This window comes from Bombina bombina, chromosome 1, assembly GCF_027579735.1.
Source record: "Bombina bombina isolate aBomBom1 chromosome 1, aBomBom1.pri, whole genome shotgun sequence".
In the NCBI taxonomy this organism is placed as follows: Eukaryota; Metazoa; Chordata; class Amphibia; order Anura; family Bombinatoridae; genus Bombina; species Bombina bombina.
Genome location: NC_069499.1, coordinates 874,317,855 through 874,339,735, shown reverse-complemented (window position 1 = coordinate 874,339,735; position 21,881 = coordinate 874,317,855). Strand labels below are relative to the sequence as shown.

The 21,881-nt window shown below is 41.3% G+C and overlaps 1 protein-coding gene across 2 annotated transcripts in view; it reads right to left on the bottom strand.

Annotated features, from left to right (window-relative positions):
• Positions 1–21,881, bottom strand: part of LOC128646092 (rho family-interacting cell polarization regulator 1) — a 439,097-nt gene that overhangs the window by 157,682 nt on the left and 259,534 nt on the right. For both annotated transcript variants that reach the window (XM_053699534.1, XM_053699533.1), the window contains exons 6-10: positions 21,728–21,781; positions 14,175–14,324; positions 13,637–13,700; positions 12,511–12,554; positions 12,038–12,163 (exon numbers count right to left, since the gene is read on the bottom strand). In XM_053699534.1, the coding sequence (XP_053555509.1) occupies positions 12,038–12,163; positions 12,511–12,554; positions 13,637–13,700; positions 14,175–14,324; positions 21,728–21,781 (438 nt within the window). The remainder of the gene's footprint in view (positions 1–12,037; positions 12,164–12,510; positions 12,555–13,636; positions 13,701–14,174; positions 14,325–21,727; positions 21,782–21,881) is intronic.

Sequence of the window (21,881 nt, the reverse complement as noted above, 5' to 3'; positions counted from 1 at the left end):
AAAAGCCCATGTGGAAGCCACTGCTCTAGTAGAATGAGCAGTAATTCTTTCAGGAGGCTGCTGGCCAGCAGTCTCATAAGCCAAACGGATGATGCTTTTCAGCCAAAAGGAAAGAGAGGTAGCCGTAGCCTTTTGACCTCTCCGTTTACCAGAATAAACAACAAACAATAAAGATGTTTGACGGAAATCTTTAGTTGCTTGTAAGTAGAACTTTAAAGCACGAACCACATCAAGATTGTGCAACAGACGTTCCTTCTTTGATGAAGGATTAGGACACAGTGAAGGAACAACAATCTCCTGATTGATATTCCTATTAGAAACAACCTTAGGAAGAAACCCAGGTTTGGTACGCAAAACCACCTTATCTGCATGGAAAACAACACTGTAAAGCAGATAACTCAAACTCTTCAAGCCGAAGAGATAGCTAACAAAAACAAAACTTTCCAAGATAGAAGCTTAATATCTATGGAATGCATAGGTTCAAACGGAAACCCTTGAAGAACTTTAAGAACTAAGTTTAGGCTCCATGGTGGAGCAACAGGTTTAAATACAGGCTTGATCCTGACCAAGGCCTGACTAAATGCTTGAACGTCTGGGACATCTGCCAGACGTTTGTGTAAAAGAATAGACAAAGCAGATATTTGTCCTTTTAGCGAACTAGCTGATATTCCCTTCTACAATCCTTCTTGGATAAAAAGATAATATTCTAGGAATCCTAATCTTACTCCATGAGTAACCCTTGGATTCACACCAATAAAAATATTTGCACCAAATCTTACGATAAATCTTCCTGGTGACAGGCTTTCTAGCTTGAATCAGGGTATCAATGACCGACTCAGAGAAACCACGCTTTGATAGAATCAGGCGTTCAATCTCCAAGCAGTCAGACGCAGAGAAATTAGATTTGGATGCGTGAATGGACCTTGGATTAGAAGGTCCTGCCTCATTGGCAGAGACCATGGTGGAACCGATGACATGTCCACTAGGTCTGCATACCAAGTCCTGCACGGCCACGCAGGTGCTATCAGAATCACCAAAGCCCTCTCCTGCTTGATTCTGGCAACCAGACGTGGGAGGAGAGGAAACGGTGGAAATACATAGGCCAGATTGAAGGACCAGGGCACTGCAAGAGCATCTATCAGTACCGCCTGGGGATCCCGGGACCTGGACCCGTAACGAGGAAGTTTGGCATTCTGACGGGACGCCATCAGATCCAATTCTGGTGGGCCCCATAGCCAAGTCAGCTGGGCAAATACCTCCGGATGGAGCTCCCACTCTCCTGGATGAAAAGTCTGACGACTTAGGAAATCCGCCTCCCAGTTCTCTACTTCTGGGATATGGATTGCTGAGAGATGGCAAGAGTGATCCTCCGCCCATCGGATAATTTTGGTTACCTCCATCATCGCTAGAGAACTCCGTGTTCCTCCTTGATGATTGATATAAGCTACAGTCGTGATGTTGTCCGACTGAAACCTGATGAATTTGGCTGCAGCAAGCTGAGGCCACTCCTGAAGCGCATTGAATATCGCTCTCAGTTCTAGAATGTTTACCGGGAGGAGAGTTTCCGCCTGAGACCATAAGCCCTGTGCTTTCAGGGAGTTCTAGACTGAACCCCAGCCTAGCAGGCTGGCATCTGTCGTTACTATGAGCCACTCTGGCCTGCAGAAACACATGTCCTGAGACAACCACCAGAGAAGGGAATCTCTGGTCTCCTGGTCCAGATTTATTTGAGGAGATAAATCTGCATAATCCCCATTCCACTGTTTGAGCATGCATAGTTGCAGTGGTCTGAGGTGTAGGCGGGCAAAAGGAACTATGTCCATTGCCGCTACCCGATTACCTCCATGCACTGAGCCACTGATGGCCGAGGAATGGAATAAAGAGCTTCCCAAGTGGTTAAGCATTTTGATTAATATTTTCATTTCTACCGAGTCTATCAGAGTCCCTAGGAAGGAAACTCTTGAGAGAGGGAAGAGAGAACTCTTTTTTATGTTCACCTTGTAAGACTTGGCTAGCTGGAAAGGCGACGCCTGAATTAAGATGTAGTCTAGATAAGGCGCCACTGCTATGCCCCGCGGCCTTAGCACCGCCAAAAGGGACCCTAGCACTTTTGTGAAAATTCTGGGAGCCGTGGCCAACCCGAAGGGAAGGGCCACAAACTGGAAATGCTTGTCCAGAAAGGCAAATCAGAGGAATTGATGATGATCTCTGTGAATAGGGATGTGTAGATACGCATCCTGTAAGTCCACGGTAGTCATATATTGACCCTCCTGGATCATTGGTAGAATGGCCCGAATAGTCTCCATCTTGAATGATGGTACTCTGAGGAATTTGTTTAGAATTTTGAGATCCAAGATTGGTCTGAAAGTTCCCTCTTTTTTGGGAACCACAAACAGGTTTGAGTAAAATCCTAGCCCTTGTTCCTCTTTTGGAACTGGGCGGATCACTCCCATGGTATGTAGGTCTTCTACACAGCGTAAGAACGCCTCTCTCTTTGTCTGGTTTGCAGACAATTGAGAGATGTGAAATCTCCCCCTTGGGGGGAGTCTTTGAAGTCCAGAAGATATCCCTGGGACACAATTTCTAAAGCCCAAGAATTATGAACATCTCTTGCCCAAGCCTGAGCGAAGAGAGAGAGTCTGCCCCCTACTAGATCCGGTCCCGGATCGGGGGCTACCCCTTCATGCTGTCTTAGAGGCAGCTGCAGGCTTCTTGGCCTGTTTACCCTTGTTCCAAGCCTGGTTTGGTTTCCAGACTGACTTGGATTGGGCAAAATTCCCCTCTTGCTTTGCAGCAGAGGAAGCTGAAGTGGGACCACCCTTGAAGTTCCGAAAGGAACGAAAATTATTTTGTTTGGTCCTCATTTTATTTGTTTTATCCTGAGGGAGGGCATGGCCTTTCCCTCCAATGATGTCTGAAATAATCTCTTTCAGTTCAGGCCCGAATAGGGTCTTTCCTCTGAAAGGGATGTTCATAAGTTTAGATTTTTATGACACATCAGCAGACCAGGACTTAAGCCATAGCGCCCTGCGTGCTAAAATGGCAAAACCTGAATTCTTTGCCGCTAATTTAGCCAGTTGGAAAGCGGCATCTGTAATGAAAGAATTAGCCAACTTAAGGGCCTTAATTCTATCCATAATATCCTCTAATGGAGTCTCCATCTGAAGAGCCTCTTCTAGAGCATCGAACCAGAAAGCAGCTGCAGTAGTTACAGGAACAATGCACACAATAGGTTGGAGAAGAAAACCTTGATGAACAAAAAAAGTTTCTTCAGGAGACCCTCTAATTTTTATCCATAGGATCTTTGAAAGCACAACTGTCTTCAATAGGTATAGTTGTACACTTAGCAAGAGTAGAAATTGCTCCCTCCACCTTAGGGACCATCTGCCACGAGTCCCGCATGGTGTCAGATATGGGAAACATTTTCTTAAAAACAGGAGGGGGAGCAAACGTAATACCTGGTCTATCCCACTCCTTAGTAACAATATTCACAATCCTCTTAGGGACTGGAAAAACATCAGTGTAAACAGGAACCTCTAAGTATTTGTCCATTTTACACAATTTCTCTGGGACCACTATAGGGTCACAATCATCTAGAGTCGCTAATACCTCCCTGAGCAATAAGCGGAGGTGTTCAAGCTTAAATTTAAAGGCCGTCATATCAGAATCTGTCTGAGGGAGCATCTTTCCTGAATCAGAAATTTCTCCCTCAGATAACAAATCCCTTACCCCTACTTCAGAACATTGTGAGGGTATATCTGATACGGCTACTAAAGCGTCAGACGGCTCAGCAATTGTTCTTAAACCAGAGCTGTCACGCTCTCCTTGTAAACCAGGCAGTTTAGATAAAACCTCTGTGAGGGTTGTATTCATAACTGTGGCCATGTCTTGTAAAGTAAATGAATTTGACGCACTAGAGGTACTTGGCGTCACTTGTGCGGGCATTACTGGTTGTGACACTTGGGGAGAGCTAGATGGCAAACCCTCATTCTCTTCTGTCTGAGAATCATCTATTGTAATATTTTTAAGTGCAACAATATGCTCTTTATAATTTATAGACATATCAGTGCAAGTGGGACACATTCTAAGAGGGGGTTCCACAATGGCTTCTAAACACATTGAACAAGGATTTTCCTTGGTGTCAGACATGTTAAACAGGATAGTAATGTAACAAGCAAGCTTGGAAAACACTTTAACCAAAGCAAATAACACTAAGAAAAAAACGGTACTGTGCCTTTAAGAGAAAAAAAGCTGCACAAACTCTGCAAAACAGTGTAAAAAAGCAGTAAACTCAACAAAATTTTTACAGTAGCATCATAAAGTCTTAGTAACTTTGCACAGCTATGCAAATAAACAATTAACCCCTTAAAGTAAAAACCGGATTGACAAAACGTCAAAAAACAGTAAAAAAATGTTCAGCACCTTGCCACAGCTCTGCTGTGGCGCCTACCTGCCCTTTAGGAACGATTTGTGGGGGAAAAAGCTTCTTTACAGCCCTCAAACACAGTAGGAACCTCTGGAGAAGCAGCTGGATATCTCTGAGGAAAAGAAACTGTGCAACTGAGGCCTGAAAATAGGCCCCTCCCACCTCACTCGATGTTATGGGGCCTAAAAGAAACACACCAGAGTGTTAATTAAACTAGCCATGTGGGTTAATAACCCTTAAACAAGCCACAATGACCCCTTAAAGTCCCTCAAAAAACTTTATATTTGCATTTTTTATAAATAAACAAAAACGTTTTTTCCTATCAGTTTCACCAGTAACTAATGAGCCCTTAATGCAAGCTAGAATTCCTACTAAGTGTCTGAATACAGCTTACCCTTCCCTCATGGGGATATTGCCAGCCTTTTATAGAATTAACACAGTCTGTCTAGAAAAAAATAGACTGAACATACCTCAATGCAGTTTAGCCTGCAAACCGTTCCCCCAACTGAAGTTTTCCTGTACTCTTCAGCCCTTGTGAGAACAGCAGTGGATCTTAGTTACAAAGTGCTAAGATCATCATCCTCCTTGCAGAAATCTTCATCCCTTTTCTGCCAGAGAGTAAATAGTACACACTGGTACCATTTAAAATAACAAACTTTTGCTTGAGAAAATAAAAACTAACATTTTTGTCACCACACTCACTTTACCCTTCCTAGTACTTAGAGTAGGCAATGAGAATGACTGCGGGGTGGAGCTAAGGGAGGAGCTAAATAGACAGCTCTGCTGTGGGTGCTCTCTTTGCCACTTCCTGTAGGGAAGGAGAATATCCCACAAGTATGGATGAATCCGTGAACTCAATACATCTTACAAGAGAAAAAGTCATTACAATGATAGCATCCAGAACTACTAGGTATATAAATTTGCACACCATAGATAAGTTACATCTCCAAAAACACCAAATGTTAAAAAAAAAAATTGTCCCTTTAGATGCAAAGCTTCTTCACTTCCTGTGCAAAGTCTAAATCCCATGCAGTTAAAGATAATTATGCATAGCTGGTAATTTATCCTTTTGAGAAAAGTTCACATAAAATACAAAGATAATTTTGCCATTCTTAGGTGTATGCAGTCAAAACTAACAGTTATTACTGTGAGTTGATGTTAAATGAATATATATATATATATATATATATATATATATATATATATATATATATATATATATAAAACAGCAATATATATATATAAAAAGATGTAACTCCTTGCCCAATGTGCTTAGAGGGATATGGCTGCACCTCACTGACGAGGCCCACAGAAGGCCAAAATGATCGCCATGTTCCTTGTTCAGACGATAATTGCCTGCTTTTTCTTTACTCAGCAGGATCAGACTTATATGCAACAGGAAAGTTCTCCTCTGTGAAAAAACACAATTGGGCTAAAAACAGAATTTATGCTTACCTGATAAATTACTTTCTCCAACGGTGTGTCCGGTCCACGGCGTCATCCATAACTTGTGGGGAATATTCTCTTCCCCAACAGGAAATGGCAAAGAGCACAGCAAAAGCTGTCCATATAGTCCCTCTTAGGCTCCGCCCACCCCAGTCATTCGACCGACGGACAGGAGAAAAAACAGGAGAAACCATAAGGTGCCGTGGTGACTGTAGTTAAAGAAAGAAATTCATCAAACCTGATTAAAAAACCAGGGCGGGCCGTGGACCGGACACACCGTTGGAGAAAGTAATTTATCAGGTAAGCATAAATTCTGTTTTCTCCAACATTGGTGTGTCCGGTCCACGGCGTCATCCATAACTTGTGGGAACCAATACCAAAGCTTTAGGACACGGATGAAGGGAGGGAGCCAATCAGGTTACCTAAACGGAAGGCACCACGGCTTGCAAAACCTTTCTCCCAAAAATAGCCTCCGAAGAAGCAAAAGTATCAAATTTGTAGAATTTGGCAAAAGTGTGCAGGGAAGACCAAGTCGCTGCCTTACATATCTGATCAACAGAAGCCTCGTTCTTGAAGGCCCATGTGGAAGCCACAGCCCTAGTAGAGTGAGCTGTGATGCGTTCAGGAGGCTGCCGTCCGGCAGTCTCGTAAGCCAATCGGATGATGCTTTTCAGCCAAAAGGAAAGAGAGGTAGCAGTAGCTTTTTGACCTCTCCTCTTGCCAGAATAAACGACAAACAGAGAAGACGTTTGTCTGAAATCCTTTGTTGCTTCTAAATACAACTTTAAAGCAAGAACTACATCTAAATTGTGTAACAAACGTTCCTTCTTTGAAACTGGATTCAGACACAAAGAAGGCACAACTATTTCATGGTTAATATTCTTGTTGGAAACAACCTTTGGAAGGAAACCAGGTTTAGTACGCAAAACAACCTTATCTGAATGGAACACCAGATAGGGCGGATTACACTGCAAAGCAGATAACTCAGAAACTCTTCTAGCAGAAGAAATAGCAACCAAAAACAGAACTTTCCAAGATAACATCTTGATATCTATGGAATGTAGAGGTTCAAACGGAACCCCTTGAAGAACTGAAAGAACTAAATTCAAACTCCAGGGAGCAGTCAAAGGTCTGTAAACAGGCTTGATCCTGACCAAAGCCTGAACAAAAGCTTGAACATCAGGCACAGCTGCCAGTCGTTTGTGTAACAAGACAGATAAAGCAGAAATCTGTCCCTTTAGAGAACTCGCTGATAATCCCTTATCCAAACCTTCTTGGAGAAAGGAAAGGATCCTAGGAATTTTGATCTTATTCCATGAGAATCCCTTGGATTCACACCAACAGATATATCTTTTCCATATTTTATGGTAAATTTTTCTAGTTACAGGTTTTCTGGCTTGTACCAGAGTATCTATTACAGAATCCGAAAACCCACGCTTAGATAAAATCAAGCGTTCAATTTCCAAGCCGTTAGCTGGAGGGAAACTAGATTTGGATGTTCAAATGGACCCTGTACTAGAAGATCCTGTCTCAAAGGTAGCTTCCATGGTGGAGCCGATGACATATTCACCAGGTCTGCATACCAAGTCCTGCGTGGCCACGCAGGAGCTATCAAGATCACTGAGGCCTTCTCCTGCTTGATCCTGGCTACCAGCCTGGGAATGAGAGGAAACGGTGGAAACATATAAGCTAGGTTGAAGGTCCAAGGCGCTACTAATGCATCCACTAGAGTCGCCTTGGGATCCCTGGATATGGACCCGCAGCAAGGAACCTTGAAGTTCTGACGAGACGCCATCATATCCATGTCTGGAATGCCCCATAATTGAGTCGACTGGGCAAATATCTCCGGGTGGAGTTCCCACTCCCCCGGATGGAATGTCTGACGACTCAAATAATCCGCCTCCCAGTTTTCCACTCCTGGGATGTGGATCGCAGATAGGTGGCAGGAGTGATCCTCTGCCCATTTTATGATTTTGGTCACTTCTCTCATCGCCAGGGAACTCCTTGTTCCCCCCTGATGGTTGATGTAAGCAACAGTCATGTTGTCTGATTGGAATCTTATGAATCTGGCCTTTGCTAGTTGAGGCCAAGCCCTGAGAGTATTGAATATCGCTCTCAGTTCCAGAATGTTTATCGGGAGAAGAGACTCTTCCCGAGACCATAGCCCCTGAGCTTTCAGGGAGTCCCAGACCGCGCCCCAGCCCACTAGACTGGCGTCGGTCGTGACGATGACCCACTCTGGTCTGCGGAAGCTCATTCCCTGGGACAGGTGATCCTGGGTTAGCCACCAACGGAGTGAGTCTCTGGTCTTCTGATCTACTTGAATCACTGGAGACAAGTCTGTATAGTCCCCATTCCACTGTTTCAGCATGCACAGTTGTAATGGTCTTAGATGAATTTGCGCAAAAGGAACTATGTCCATTGCTGCAACCATTAACCCTACTACTTCCATGCACTGAGCTATGAAAGGTCGTGGAACAGAGTGAAGAACTTGACAAGCGTTTAGAAGTTTCGACTTTCTGACATCTGTCAGGAAAATCCTCATTTCTAAAGAATCTATTATTGTCCCCAAGAAAGGAACTCTTGTCGACGGAGACAGGGAACTTTTTTCTATGTTCACTTTCCATCCGTGAGATCTGAGAAAGGCCAGAACGATGTCTGTGTGAGCCTTTGCCTTTGAAAGAGACGACGCTTGTATCAGAATGTCGTCCAAGTAAGGTGCCACTGCAATGCCCCTTGGTCTTAGAACCGCTAGAAGGGACCCGAGTACCTTTGTGAAAATCCTTGGAGCAGTGGCTAGCCCGAATGGGAGAGCCACAAACTGGTAATGTTTGTCCAGAAAGGCAAACCTTAGGAACTGATGATGATCTTTGTGGATAGGAATATGTAGATACACATCCTTTAGATCCACGGTAGTCATAAATTGACCCTCCTGGATTGTAGGTAAAATCGTTCGAATGGTTTCCATTTTGAACGATGGCACCCTGAGAAATTTGTTTAGGAACTTTAAATCCAGAATTGGTCTGAAAGTTCCCTCTTTTTTGGGAACCACAAACAGATTTGAGTAAAACCCCATTCCTTGTTCCACGGTTGGAACTGGGTGTATCACTCCCATTTTTAACAGGTCTTCTACACAATGTAAGAATGCCTGTCTCTTTATTTGGTTTGAGGATAAGTGAGACATGTGGAACCTTCCCCTTGGGGGTAGTTCCTTGAATTCCAGAAGATAACCCTGAGAAACTATTTCTAGTGCCCAGGGATCCTGAACATCTCTTGCCCAAGCCTGAGCGAAGAGAGAGAATCTGCCCCCTACTAGATCCGGTCCCGGATCGGGGGCTACTCCTTCATGCTGTCTTGTTAGCAGCAGCAGGTTTCTTGGCCTGCTTACCCTTGTTCCAGCCTTGCATCGGTTTCCAAGCTGGTTTGGTTTGCGAAGCATTACCCTCTTGTCTAGAGGCTGCAGAGTTGGAGGCCGGTCCGTTCCTGAAATTGCGAAAGGAACGAAAATTAGACTTATTCTTGGCCTTGAAAGGCCTATCTTGTGGGAGGGCGTGGCCCTTACCCCCAGTGATGTCTGAGATAATCTCTTTCAATTCTGGCCCAAAAAGAGTTTTACCCTTGAAAGGGATATTAAGCAATTTTGTCTTGGAAGATACATCCGCTGACCAAGACTTTAGCCAGAGCGCTCTGCGCGCCACAATTGCAAACCCAGAATTTTTCGCCGCTAATCTAGCTAACAGCAAAGCGGAATCTAAAATAAAGGAATTAGCTAACTTAAGTGCGTGAACCCTGTCCATAACCTCCTCATACGGAGTCTCTCTACTGAGCGACTTTTCTAGTTCTTTGAACCAGAACCACGCTGCTGTAGTGACAGGAATAATGCACGAAATAGGTTGCAGGAGGTAACCTTGCTGTACAAAAATCTTTTTAAGCAAACCCTCCCAATTTTTTATCCATAGGATCTTTGAAAGCACAATTATCCTCGATAGGAATAGTGGTGCGCTTGGCTAGTGTAGAAACTGCCCCCTCGACCTTAGGGACTGTCTGCCATAAGTCCTTTCTGGGGTCGACCATAGGAAATAATTTCTTAAATATAGGAGGGGGAACAAAAGGTATGCCAGGCTTCTCCCACTCCTTATTCACTATGTCCGCCACCCGCTTGGGTATAGGAAAAGCGTCGGGGTGCACCGGAACCTCTAGGAACTTGTCCATCTTGCACAATTTTTCTGGAATGACCAGGTTGTCACAATCATCCAGAGTAGATAGCACCTCCTTAAGCAGTGCGCGGAGATGCTCTAATTTAAATTTAAATGTCACAACATCAGGTTCTGCCTGTTGAGAAATTCTACCTGAATCTGAAATTTCCCCATCTGACAAAACCTCCCTCACGGCCCCTTCAGATTGGTGTGAGGGTATGACAGAGCAATTATCATCAGCGCCCTCCTGCTCTACAGTGTTTAAAACAGAGCAATCACACTTTCTCTGATATGCAGGCATTTTGGATAAAATATTTGCTATGGAGTTATCCATTACTGCCGTCAATTGTTGCATAGTAATAAGCATTGGCGCGCTAGAAGTACTAGGGGCCTCCTGCGTGGGCAAAACTGGTGTAGACACAGAAGGAGATGATGTAGAACTATGTCTACTCCCTTCATCTGATGAATCATCTTGGGCAACTTTACTATCTGTGGCAGTACTGTCCTTACTTTGTTTGGACGCTATGGCACAATTATCACACAATTTTGAAGGGGAAGACACATTGGCTTCCATACATACAGAACATAGCTTATCTGAAGGCACAGACATGTTAAACAGGCTTAAACTTGTCAATAAAGTACAAAAAACGTTTTTAAACAAAACCATTACTGTCTCTTTAAATTTAAAACAGTGCACACTTTATTACTGAATATGTGAAAAACTATGAAGGAATTGTTCAAATTTAACCAAAGCATTGCACCCCAAATTTGAGACCTTTAACCCTTAAAATGAAGAAACCGGAGCCGGTTAAAGTTTTAACCCCTCTACAGTCCCAGCTACAGCCTTTGCTGCGACTTTACCAAACCCAGGGGGTATACGATACCAAATGAAGCCTTCTAGGAACCTTTTCAAATACTTTCAGACCCACACACATGCAGCTGCATGTCCTGCTCTCAAAAGAAACTGCGCAGTAATGGCGTGAAAATGAGGCTCAGCCTACTACAGGGAAGGCCCTTCCTGACTGAAAAGGTGTCTAAACCAGTGCCTGACGTTAAAAAAAACGTTCCCCAAATTTTATAAGTGTGAATATCAACATCAATCTTTATAAAAAGCCCAAATAAAGCAATCGATCTTGCCCATAAAAATGTCTACCAGTTTTATAGCCCACATTAAGCCCTTTATTCTGTTTGATTTAGACTAAGAAAATGGCTTACCGGTCCCCATGAGGAGAAATGACAGCCTTCCAGCATTACACAGTCTTGTTAGAAAAATGGCTAGTCATACCTTAAGCAGAAAAGTCTGCTAACTGTTTCCCCCAACTGAAGTTATTTCATCTCAACAGTCCTATGTGGAAACAGGAAACGATTTTAGTTACTGCTGCTAAAATCATATTCCTCTCACAAACAGAACTCTTCATCTTTTTCTGTTTCAGAGTAAATAGTACATACCAGCACTATTTTAAAATAACAAACTCTTGATAGTAGAATAAAAAACTACAACTAATCACCACATACTCTTCACCATCTCTTTGGAGATGTTGCCTGTGCAACGGCAAAGAGAATGACTGGGGTGGGCGGAGCCTAGGAGGGACTATATGGACAGCTTTTGCTGTGCTCTTTGCCATTTCCTGTTGGGGAAGAGAATATTCCCCACAAGTTATGGATGACGCCGTGGACCGGACACACCAATGTTGGAGAAAGAGGCTGCTCCTAGTTGGTAACTCGCCATAGAACAATATATATATATATATACATATACACACATACATACACACACACATACATACACACACACACACACATATATATATATATATATATATATATATACACACACACACAAATATTTTAACGTTTAATGTATGTAAAACATAAAACAGGAGGTGACCAACTAAAGCAGCAAATAAAATCATTGCCTTCATCAAATATATAGACTTAGAATCACTGCCTGTACATTAAGGTCACTGACCTTTATAGAAAGGAATTCTGTGATGAGTGGTAGAAACACCATCTCCTCACTGTCCCACACCTGCTTGCCGTTCACTTCAATACGGCCCCTTAACTTCCATCTCTGTCGCCCATACTTCATAAAGATCTGAAGAAGAGAAATAAACAAATCCACCATGAGGTTAATAGAAACAAAATACCCCATACCATATACGTTTGTTGTTTTTTTTAATCATAAAATACAGGCACAGCATCACATCGAAGCAGATTATCTAGACAGAAACAGATATATTAACAAAAGCCAAGACAAAAACCAGCATTGTACAAATATATTAAATACATATGTTAATATAATTCCTATGTAATTCAGAATAAAAGAAAATAAATACTGAGGAAACTCATAGACTGAAGCCACTAACTAAACAATAGTGGTGGGGAGAAGAAGGAAAAACTCAACTCAGCTATCTAGAAGTTTAAAGATTGTGTGTACATTACCTCATACTGATCTCCGGCACACAGCCGTGCAAACCCTGCCAGTCCTGCAAACATATAGAAATACACAAAACGTTACACACCGCTCATATATATCATGTCAAGAGGTTGGCAATTCAGGCTATTTTAAGAAAATATATATGATTTGTTCAAACAGAATACCTGAGGGAAGTGATGGTTCTACCGGGCCTACTTTAAGGGACATTAAACTCAGAATGAACCCCCATAAAAGTGATTAATGGTTAAAAGAAAAAGAAAAAAAACATTAAAAACTATGCATCGCACTTTCATTATTTATTTATCCCACTTTAGAACATAAAAGTGCAAAAAGAAAATACTAATGTGTTAGGGCATTTTATTATTGCTTGTGTATAACTGTGTGTTGAACCCCTGTAAAGGGATTAAACACATAGTTAAAGTCAGCTCCACAACAGCAGTGCCCGACTTGGACTTAGTTTAATGACAAGTGGTATATGTGTGTAGCCACCAGAGCCAAACTAACTACCAGTAGTGCAATGATGCTCCTGAGCATGCTTTTCAACAAAGGATACCAAGAGACAACATACATTTAATAATAGAAGTACATTGAAATGTCACTTAAAATTGCACACTCTGTCTGAACCATGAAAGCTTCATTTTTACTTTCATGTCTCTTTAAATATGAAAATGTTTCTTCCTCTATTGCTCCAGAAACATTGCAGTGATTTCTGACAGATCCAGTTCTCTCTCCAACAGTATGAGACAGGAAAAAAAGACAAGATTCAAATCTACCAGATCTCATGGTTGTGTGTTTTGCATAAGTACAGTATGTACCAAAATTAAAATGGTAAATGTTGGGGGTTTTTTGCACCCATAATTGAGTATTATATTGCCATCTTGGCTACAGAGGTGTGTTATGATTCTTTTATTGCAGCTTCTTGTGACATAGCGGGTAAGTATTACTTTAAACGCTTCACTGTATCATGCTATACAAGGTTCCTGTTTACCACTTGGGGATTCTAGCTTGGAGACTCCCAGCATGCTCATTTCAACACTGGTCAGTGCTACAACAATTGTAAGTAAGAGGTAGAAGATATGGATACCTATGGAACTTTGGGTAACTTTGTTTTGCATCAGAAAGACTCCTTACCTTTCATCTTAATATGAAACTCCCCCAGCTGGCTCTCCAAGTCGTTCTCCAGTACACACATGTTCTAAAACATAAGAAGAAGACATGTTTTAAGTAAGAATCTGGAATGCATCTAATGTGCAGGTTCTTTAGTCTACAGTGATGGTGAACCTTGGCACTCCAGATGCTTCAGAACTACATTTCCCATGATGCTCAACTGGACTTCAGAGTGCCTAAGCATCATAAGAAATGTAATTCTGAAGCATCTGGAGTGCCAAGGTTTGCCATCACTGCTCTAGAGTAACAGTGCAGAATTTGAACCTGAATTGATTGAAGTCACTGAAGAAAAGAGGATGAAGGAGAAACACCACAGGGCAAAAGATAATGGTTTTATAAGTAAATGGATACAGATCAGAAGAAAAACTCCCAAGAAATAGAATGTAATCTTGTTATTAGCAGAGCAGCAATTGAGGTAACATTAAATGCATAGGGTTTGAAAAACGATAAAAACTAGGAAACCACATAGTATATACACAACTCTAGTATATACACAACTCACCTCAGTATATTCCTTGTAGCCTTTCCCAGCCTCTGACAAGCTCTCTCGTGCCTCTTTGCTCCCTGGAGATGCAGTGTAGGCTCTCACCATGTTATGAGCCCCATCTCGTAGTCGGCGCTGAATGCAGTAAGCTTCATACAGCTCATCTATCTGCAAGAGAGGTGCATCACGTGTTTGTTTAGTCACACAAGAATTTCACAGTACAGTGTAGCTGCAGAGAAGATGAGTGACTGATAACACTATCTATCTATCCTTCCATAATATTTGGCTAAAATATATGGACACCACTACCAGTTATTGTGTGTGTATATATACAGTGGGGGGAAAAAGTATTTAGTCAGCCACCAATTGTGCAAGTTCTCCCACTTAAGAAGATGAGAGAGGCCTGTAATTTTCATCATAGGTAAACCTCAACTATGAGAGACAAAATGTGGAAGCAAATCCAGACAGACAATCACATTGTCTGATTTGGAAATAATTTATTTGCAAATTATGGTGGAAAATAAGTATTTGGTCAATATCAAAAGTTCATCTCAATACTTTGTTATATATCATTTGTTGGCAATGACAGAGGTCAAACATTTTCTGTAAGTCTTCACAAGGTTGTCACACACTGTTGCTGGTATGTTGGCCCATTCCTGCATGCAGATCTCCTCTAGAGCAGTGATGTTTTGGGGCTGTCGCTGGGCAACACAGACTTTCAATTCCCTCCAAAGGTTTTCTATGGGGTTGAGATCTGGAGACTGGCTAGGCCACTCCAGGACCTTCAAATGCTTCTTACGAAGCCAGTCCTTTGTTGCCCGGGTGGTGTGTTTGGGATCATTGTCATGCTGAAAGACCCAGCCACGTTTCATCTTCAATGCCCTTGCTGATGGAAAGAGGTTTGCACTCAAAATCTCACGATACATGGCCTATTCATTCTTTCATATACACGGATCAGTCGTCCTGTTCCCTTTGCAGAGAAACAGCCCCAAAGCATGATGTTGCCACCCCCATGCTTCACAGTAGGTATGGTGTTCTCTCTCCTCCAAACACGACAAGTTGTGTTTCTACCAAACAGTTCTACTTTGGTTTCATCTGACCATATGAAATTCTCCCAATCCACTTCTGGATCATCCAAATGCTCTCTAGCATACTTCAGACGGGCCCGGACATGTACTGGCTTAAGCAGGGGGACACGTCTGGCACTGCAGGATCCGAGTCCCTGGTGGCGTAGTGTGTTACTGATGGTAGCCTTTGTTACGTTGGTCCCAGCTCTCTGCAGGTCATTCACTAGGTCCCCCCGTGTGGTTCTGGGATGTTTGCTCACCGTTCTTGTGATCATTTTGACACCACGGGGTGAGAGCTTGCGTGGAGCCCCAGATCGAGGGAGATTATCAGTGGTCTTGTATGTCTTCCATTTTCTAATTATTGCTCCCACAGTTGATTTCTTCACACCAAGCTGCTTGCATATTGCAGATTCAGTCTTCCCAGCCTGGTGCAGGTCTACAATTTTGTTTCTGGTGTCCTTCGACAGCTCTTTGGTCTTCACCATAGTGGAGTTGGAGTGTGACTGTTTGAGGTTGTGGACAGGTGTCTTTTATACTGATAACAAGTTCAAACAGGTGCCATTAATACAGTTAATGAGTGGAGGACAGAGGAGCCTCTTAAAGAAGAAGATACAGGTCTGTGAGAGCCAGAAATCTTGCTTGTTTGTAGGTGAACAAATACTTATTTTCCACCATAATATGCAAATAAATTATTTCCAAATCAGACAATGTGATTGTCTGGATTTGTTTCCATATTTTGTCTCTCATAGTTGAGGTATACCTATGATGAAAATTACAGGCCTCTCATCTTCTTAAGTGGGAGAACTTGCACGATTGGTGGCTGACTAAATTTTTTTTAAAGTTTTTTGCCCCACTGTATATATATACACACATACACAAAAATATATATATATACATACATATACATACATATACACACATATATAAATACATATACACACACACACACACACATTTTTACATAAAAATACATATACACACAATTTTTTGTAACAATTTATGTGTAATGTTCAGATAACATTTGACATTCCTTTACAATGATTGCAGCCAAGATACATTATTTTTAACAAATATTCACCCATCCCTTTTTGCTTGTAGCCAAACCTAGCAAAGACATAACATCTGGGAAAGAGAGGTAAAGTAAGAGTATTGACTTAGTTTGGCCTCTGATTTAAAGAAGTGCTTTAAAGTTACATTGACCCTCCTAACTGGATGCTATCTCTTCCTATTAATGCAGGAGGGCTGAGGGAGGCAACAGAGTGAACACAAAGTTAGGTAGAGGCTGTGAAAATACGACTGCATAACAGAAGTCCAATGTTAGTGGCTAAAAGCTCCAAAAACAATATAGCTTTGAGTAATTAGCAAATCGTATGTTAACACTGAGCTTTGGAGTTATGGTGTTATATAGTCAGCAGCAAGCAATACAGAGGGGCCTATTTAACAAAGGTCTGTCGGACCTGATCCGACAGTGTGGATCAGGTCCGACAGACCTCGCTGAATGTGGAGAGCAATATGCTCTCCAGATACAGCATTGCGCCAGCAGTTCTTGTGAGCTGCTGGTGCAACGCCGCCCCCTGCATATTCGTGGCCAATCGGACGCCAGCAGGGGGGTCAATCAACCCGATCTTACTCGATTGGGTTGAATTGCTGCGATGTCTGTCCGCCTTCTCAGAGCAGGCGGACAGGTTATGGAGCAGCGGTCTTTAGACCACTGCTTCATAACTGGTGTTTCTGGCGAGCCTGCAGGCTCGCCAGAAACACGGGCTTATATACACAAATAAGCTCTATCCGGAGAAACACGGGCTTATATACACAAATAAGCTCTATCCGGAGAAACACGGGCTTATATACACAAATAAGCTCTATCCGGAGAAACACGGGCTTATATACACAAATAAGCTCTATCCGGAGAAACACGGGCTTATATACACAAATAAGCTCTATCCGGAGAAACACGGGCTTATATACACAAATAAGCTCTATCCGGAGAAACACGGGCTTATATACACAAATAAGCTCTATCCGGAGAAACACGGGCTTATATACACAAATAAGCTCTATCCGGAGAAACACGGGCTTATATACACAAATAAGCTCTATCCGGAGAAACACGGGCTTATATACACAAATAAGCTCTATCCGGAGAAACACGGGCTTATATACACAAATAAGCTCTATCCGGAGAAACACGGGCTTATATACACAAATAAGCTCTATCCGGAGAAACACGGGCTTATATACACAAATAAGCTCTATCCGGAGAAACACGGGCTTATATACACAAATAAGCTCTATCCGGAGAAACACGGGCTTATATACACAAATAAGCTCTATCCGGAGTTTGATAAATAGGCCCCAGAGTGTTAAAGGGACAGAATACTATAAAATTGCTTTTCCCTTAATGTGTTTCTAATAACTTTTTTTTTATCAGCGGCAGAGTATAAAATGTATGAGATTTGCTTTTTAAGGCTTATTTGTGTATATGAATTAGCTGTTTTTGTGTTTTGAAGCCACAACCTATTTAACCCTTTCATGACAGGGTTAAAGTGTCTACATCGGAACACCTGTTCCGATGTAGACAAATTGAAACTACGCGATCGTGCATACGATCGCGAGATTTCAATTATTGGATCGCATCTGGGGGGCGTCCCTACAACCCTAGGAACGCCCTCCAGACCGCGATCAAGTCCTTGAAGCACAGAAGGCTTCAGGACAGCCGTTTGTTATGACGTTCTATTCCGTCATAACGGCTTTAAAGCCCAGTGTAAATATGACGGAATAGAACGGCATAACGGCGTTAAAAGGTTAAATGGGTTCAACTTATAAGTATAATAAGATCTCATTACTTTATCACAATGTTTACATATACATGCTTCTTTATCTTATATCTGTCCACAAACCAATCACCAATACTTGGAGAGAACAATGGAAAATTAACATTGTATTACCTTATCTCTTCTATACCCCACTGGGAGTGTAATTTCTTCTACTTGCTGTGTTGACACAGTTTGGCCTTATCACGGGCTAAATCAACTATTTCAAACGCCAATATAAGGGTAATGGAAATAATTGTAAACAATTTAATAAAAAAGTCGATCATTGGGAACAAATTAAAGGGGCGGAAATTTTTGAGTAAACTGTCCTTTTAAGGTTATGACAAACCTAGCTATCCCACTGTAGATGTCAGTAAGGGCAAAGCTCTTTCAGACTGTAGAAGAACACATTTGAAATCTGCTCATACACACTCATATACAAAACAAATTCAGTACAGGACTGAACAAGCAATGTACATGGATAGCACTCAACAATTAGATAAGCATATGTCAATATTAGACACAGGATAGAAAGGATCCATGCAAGAACATTCTGTCTGCATAGAGACGTTTAAAACTTAACTTTTATTTCGCAATAAAAACAAATTGAAATGATACACACAATTAAAAACACTGTAACATGAGGGGCCCCCCAAGGTAAAAGGGTAAAGGTACTGCTCCAGATAGCAGTGGGACAAAAAGTAGGTACCCGGTACAATACAGGTAAAATATAACACTGGTCTCCTCCAACAGCCACTGAACGTATGAACACACTGACTAGGGAAGGGATCCAGGTATATACCCAGGAATGGGATTAAAGCAGTGTGGTTAAATCTAAGATAGAAAAAGATTTTCCGAATGCTCTAAAATTAGGTTAGGGGTACCAAACAAAGGCTAACTAGGTTGATATTAAATAGCATAAGGGTGAATCAGTGTAGCTAAAAATCCAACCTTTAAATCCGATTTGAGTTTCAAATATATGAAGTAAATGATGTCCCTGATAGTCAGTTGTGCGGACAAAAATGGGTCAATTAGCGTGAGTTATTTGGGTGTGAGTCTAGATATTTACAAACGAGGTGGAGACAGTAGATATTTAACAATATTACGTGCCCACTGAAGGTATGTATCTACTGGCAATATTCAAATCACACAGTGCCCAGATAATAGAACAGAGTATGTATCCTGGTAATTAGTATTTCAGATCTCCAACCATCTAAGTGTGGTCATATTGATTGAATTGCACACCTGGTGGGGTATAATAGTAGGATACAATAAATACGCCCATAAAATGTATTTTATATTCTTAAAATCAATATTTATGGTACCACGTAGATTTGATAAAGCTCTTTTGCGAAACATGTTAGGGGGAGTTGGGACGCTTAGGTCCCTCTCCGGTTGTGTGTTTTAAAATTGCTGTAACGGCCCTCGTGGGTCTGCCTGTAGTTACGTAAACTCCTTTTGATATTCTTACTATTTGGTAGTCCCTTTAGTATTACCTTAGTTCTGCTCCGATATCTTTGGTACTTGTAATTTTATAATGCTTCCTGTCAATGACAGGACGGTATAATAGGTAACATTATCATTATTTTTGTTTGGTAAAAATCTCCCAGCCAATACACCTTTGGGAGTGCCACTCCAAACTTTATTTGCTAACTATATGGTTTAACCTTCACGCTCTTATACTGCCTGGTGTTTAATTTAATTAATTACAATTTTTGACTACACAATCTCAGACAGTTAAGAGATATATATGAAGATACTCAGTTGTATCACTTTAGAGTGGGGTGGGTTATGCGGTGTCTAATTATACTTATTCCTAAAGTCACATGATAACAGTGGTAGACTGTTAATTGATCTAATCTACACTGCATCTCTCTCTATATATATATAGCTATTTCATTTAAGATTTATATTAGATAGAATTTAAATTGCACATGTGCAAATACAGCTGGATCTCCTGAATATTAATGATCCCCCCAAAACCAATTGGGAGAGGGATATGTGTTTTCTAATAAATACAGTTACACCAAACACACCTGACTGTTGCCCAGTTGAAATAAAATGTATTGTTTCTTAAATCGCCTATTCACTATAGCGAAAACTTGCACATAAATGCTAATAGTATACCTACTCAGCTTTTTATGGTGTAGGACCCACAGTGATATACCATCACCTCTTAGTAGTTACATTTACAGCTAATTGCTACAGGTAAATCTTTACTATAAGTAAAATCTTGACTATTAGTTATCCCCCCAAAATTAATTGGGAGAGGGTTGTGTGTCTTCCAAAACTACAGTATACCTATTGAGTTGTCTATGGTATTGTACCTACAGAGTAATACAACTACCTCTCAGCAGTTATATTCACAGCCAATAGCTATAAGTTATACCTTTACTTTAGGTACTAGTGTAAGGGATTGTTCTTATCTTTACCGCACCTCCTCTATCTAGGGTTTATATATAAATATATGTTAACCCAATCTATGTGGTACCATAAATATTGATTTTAAGAATATAAAATACATTTTATGGGCGTATTTATTGTATCCTACTATTATACCCCACCAGGTGTGCAATTCAATCAATATGACCACACTTAGATGGTTGGAGATCTGAAATACTAATTACCAGGATACATACTCTGTTCTATTATCTGGGCACTGTGTGATTTGAATATTGCCAGTAGATACATACCTTCAGTGGGCACGTAATATTGTTAAATATCTACTGTCTCCACCTCGTTTGTAAATATCTAGACTCGCACCCAAATAACTCACGCTAATTGACCCATTTTTGTCAGCACAACTGACTATCAGGGACATCATTTACTTCATATATTTGAAACTCAAATCGGATTTAAAGGTTGGATTTTTAGCTACACTGATTCACCCTTATGCTATTTAATATCAACCTAGTTAGCCTTTGTTTGGTACCCCTAACCTAATTTTAGAGCATTCGGAAAATCTTTTTCTATCTTAGATTTAACCACACTGCTTTAATCCCATTCCTGGGTATATACCTGGATCCCTTCCCTAGTCAGTGTGTTCATACGTTCAGTGGCTGTTGGAGGAGACCAGTGTTATATTTTACCTGTATTGTACCGGGTACCTACTTTTTGTCCCACTGCTATCTGGAGCAGTACCTTTACCCTTTTACCTTGGGGGGCCCCTCATGTTACAGTGTTTTTAATTGTGTGTATCATTTCAATTTGTTTTTATTGCGAAATAAAAGTTAAGTTTTAAACGTCTCTATGCAGACAGAATGTTCTTGCATGGATCCTTTCTATCCTGTGTCTAATATTGACATATGCTTATCTAATTGTTGAGTGCTATCCATGTACATTGCTTGTTCAGTCCTGTACTGAATTTGTTTCGTATATTTAGCTCTACATATGTACAGCACCCGCCCTCTAGTTACTGATTATGGTACCCCCTATGTATGGGATTGATTATAATTATTAGGGCAACAATTCCGGTAGTGCCATCGTCATTCCTTTTCTCCTTGTATCACACTCATATACAAATTCATCCACATTGAACGGTTCTGTTTGTGACAAGTTGAAGCACTTCAGACTTTCAGTATATAGTGGGTACCCAGATTCTAGCACCTGATCACATATGGGGCATCCTGAACACACCACCATCACCTTATACACAATGTACTGCCTGCAGATCCATACACCAAGAACTCACCTTGCTTGAATGAAACTCCAGTTTGCGGATAAACCTCTCAATTGACTTTACTTGCTGGGGGAAAAAAAGGAAAATCAAATCTAACTTTTCCTATACAAAGGTATTACATATACTTGATGCAAGAAGCACAGAAAGCTGGGCGTTATTTGCATGT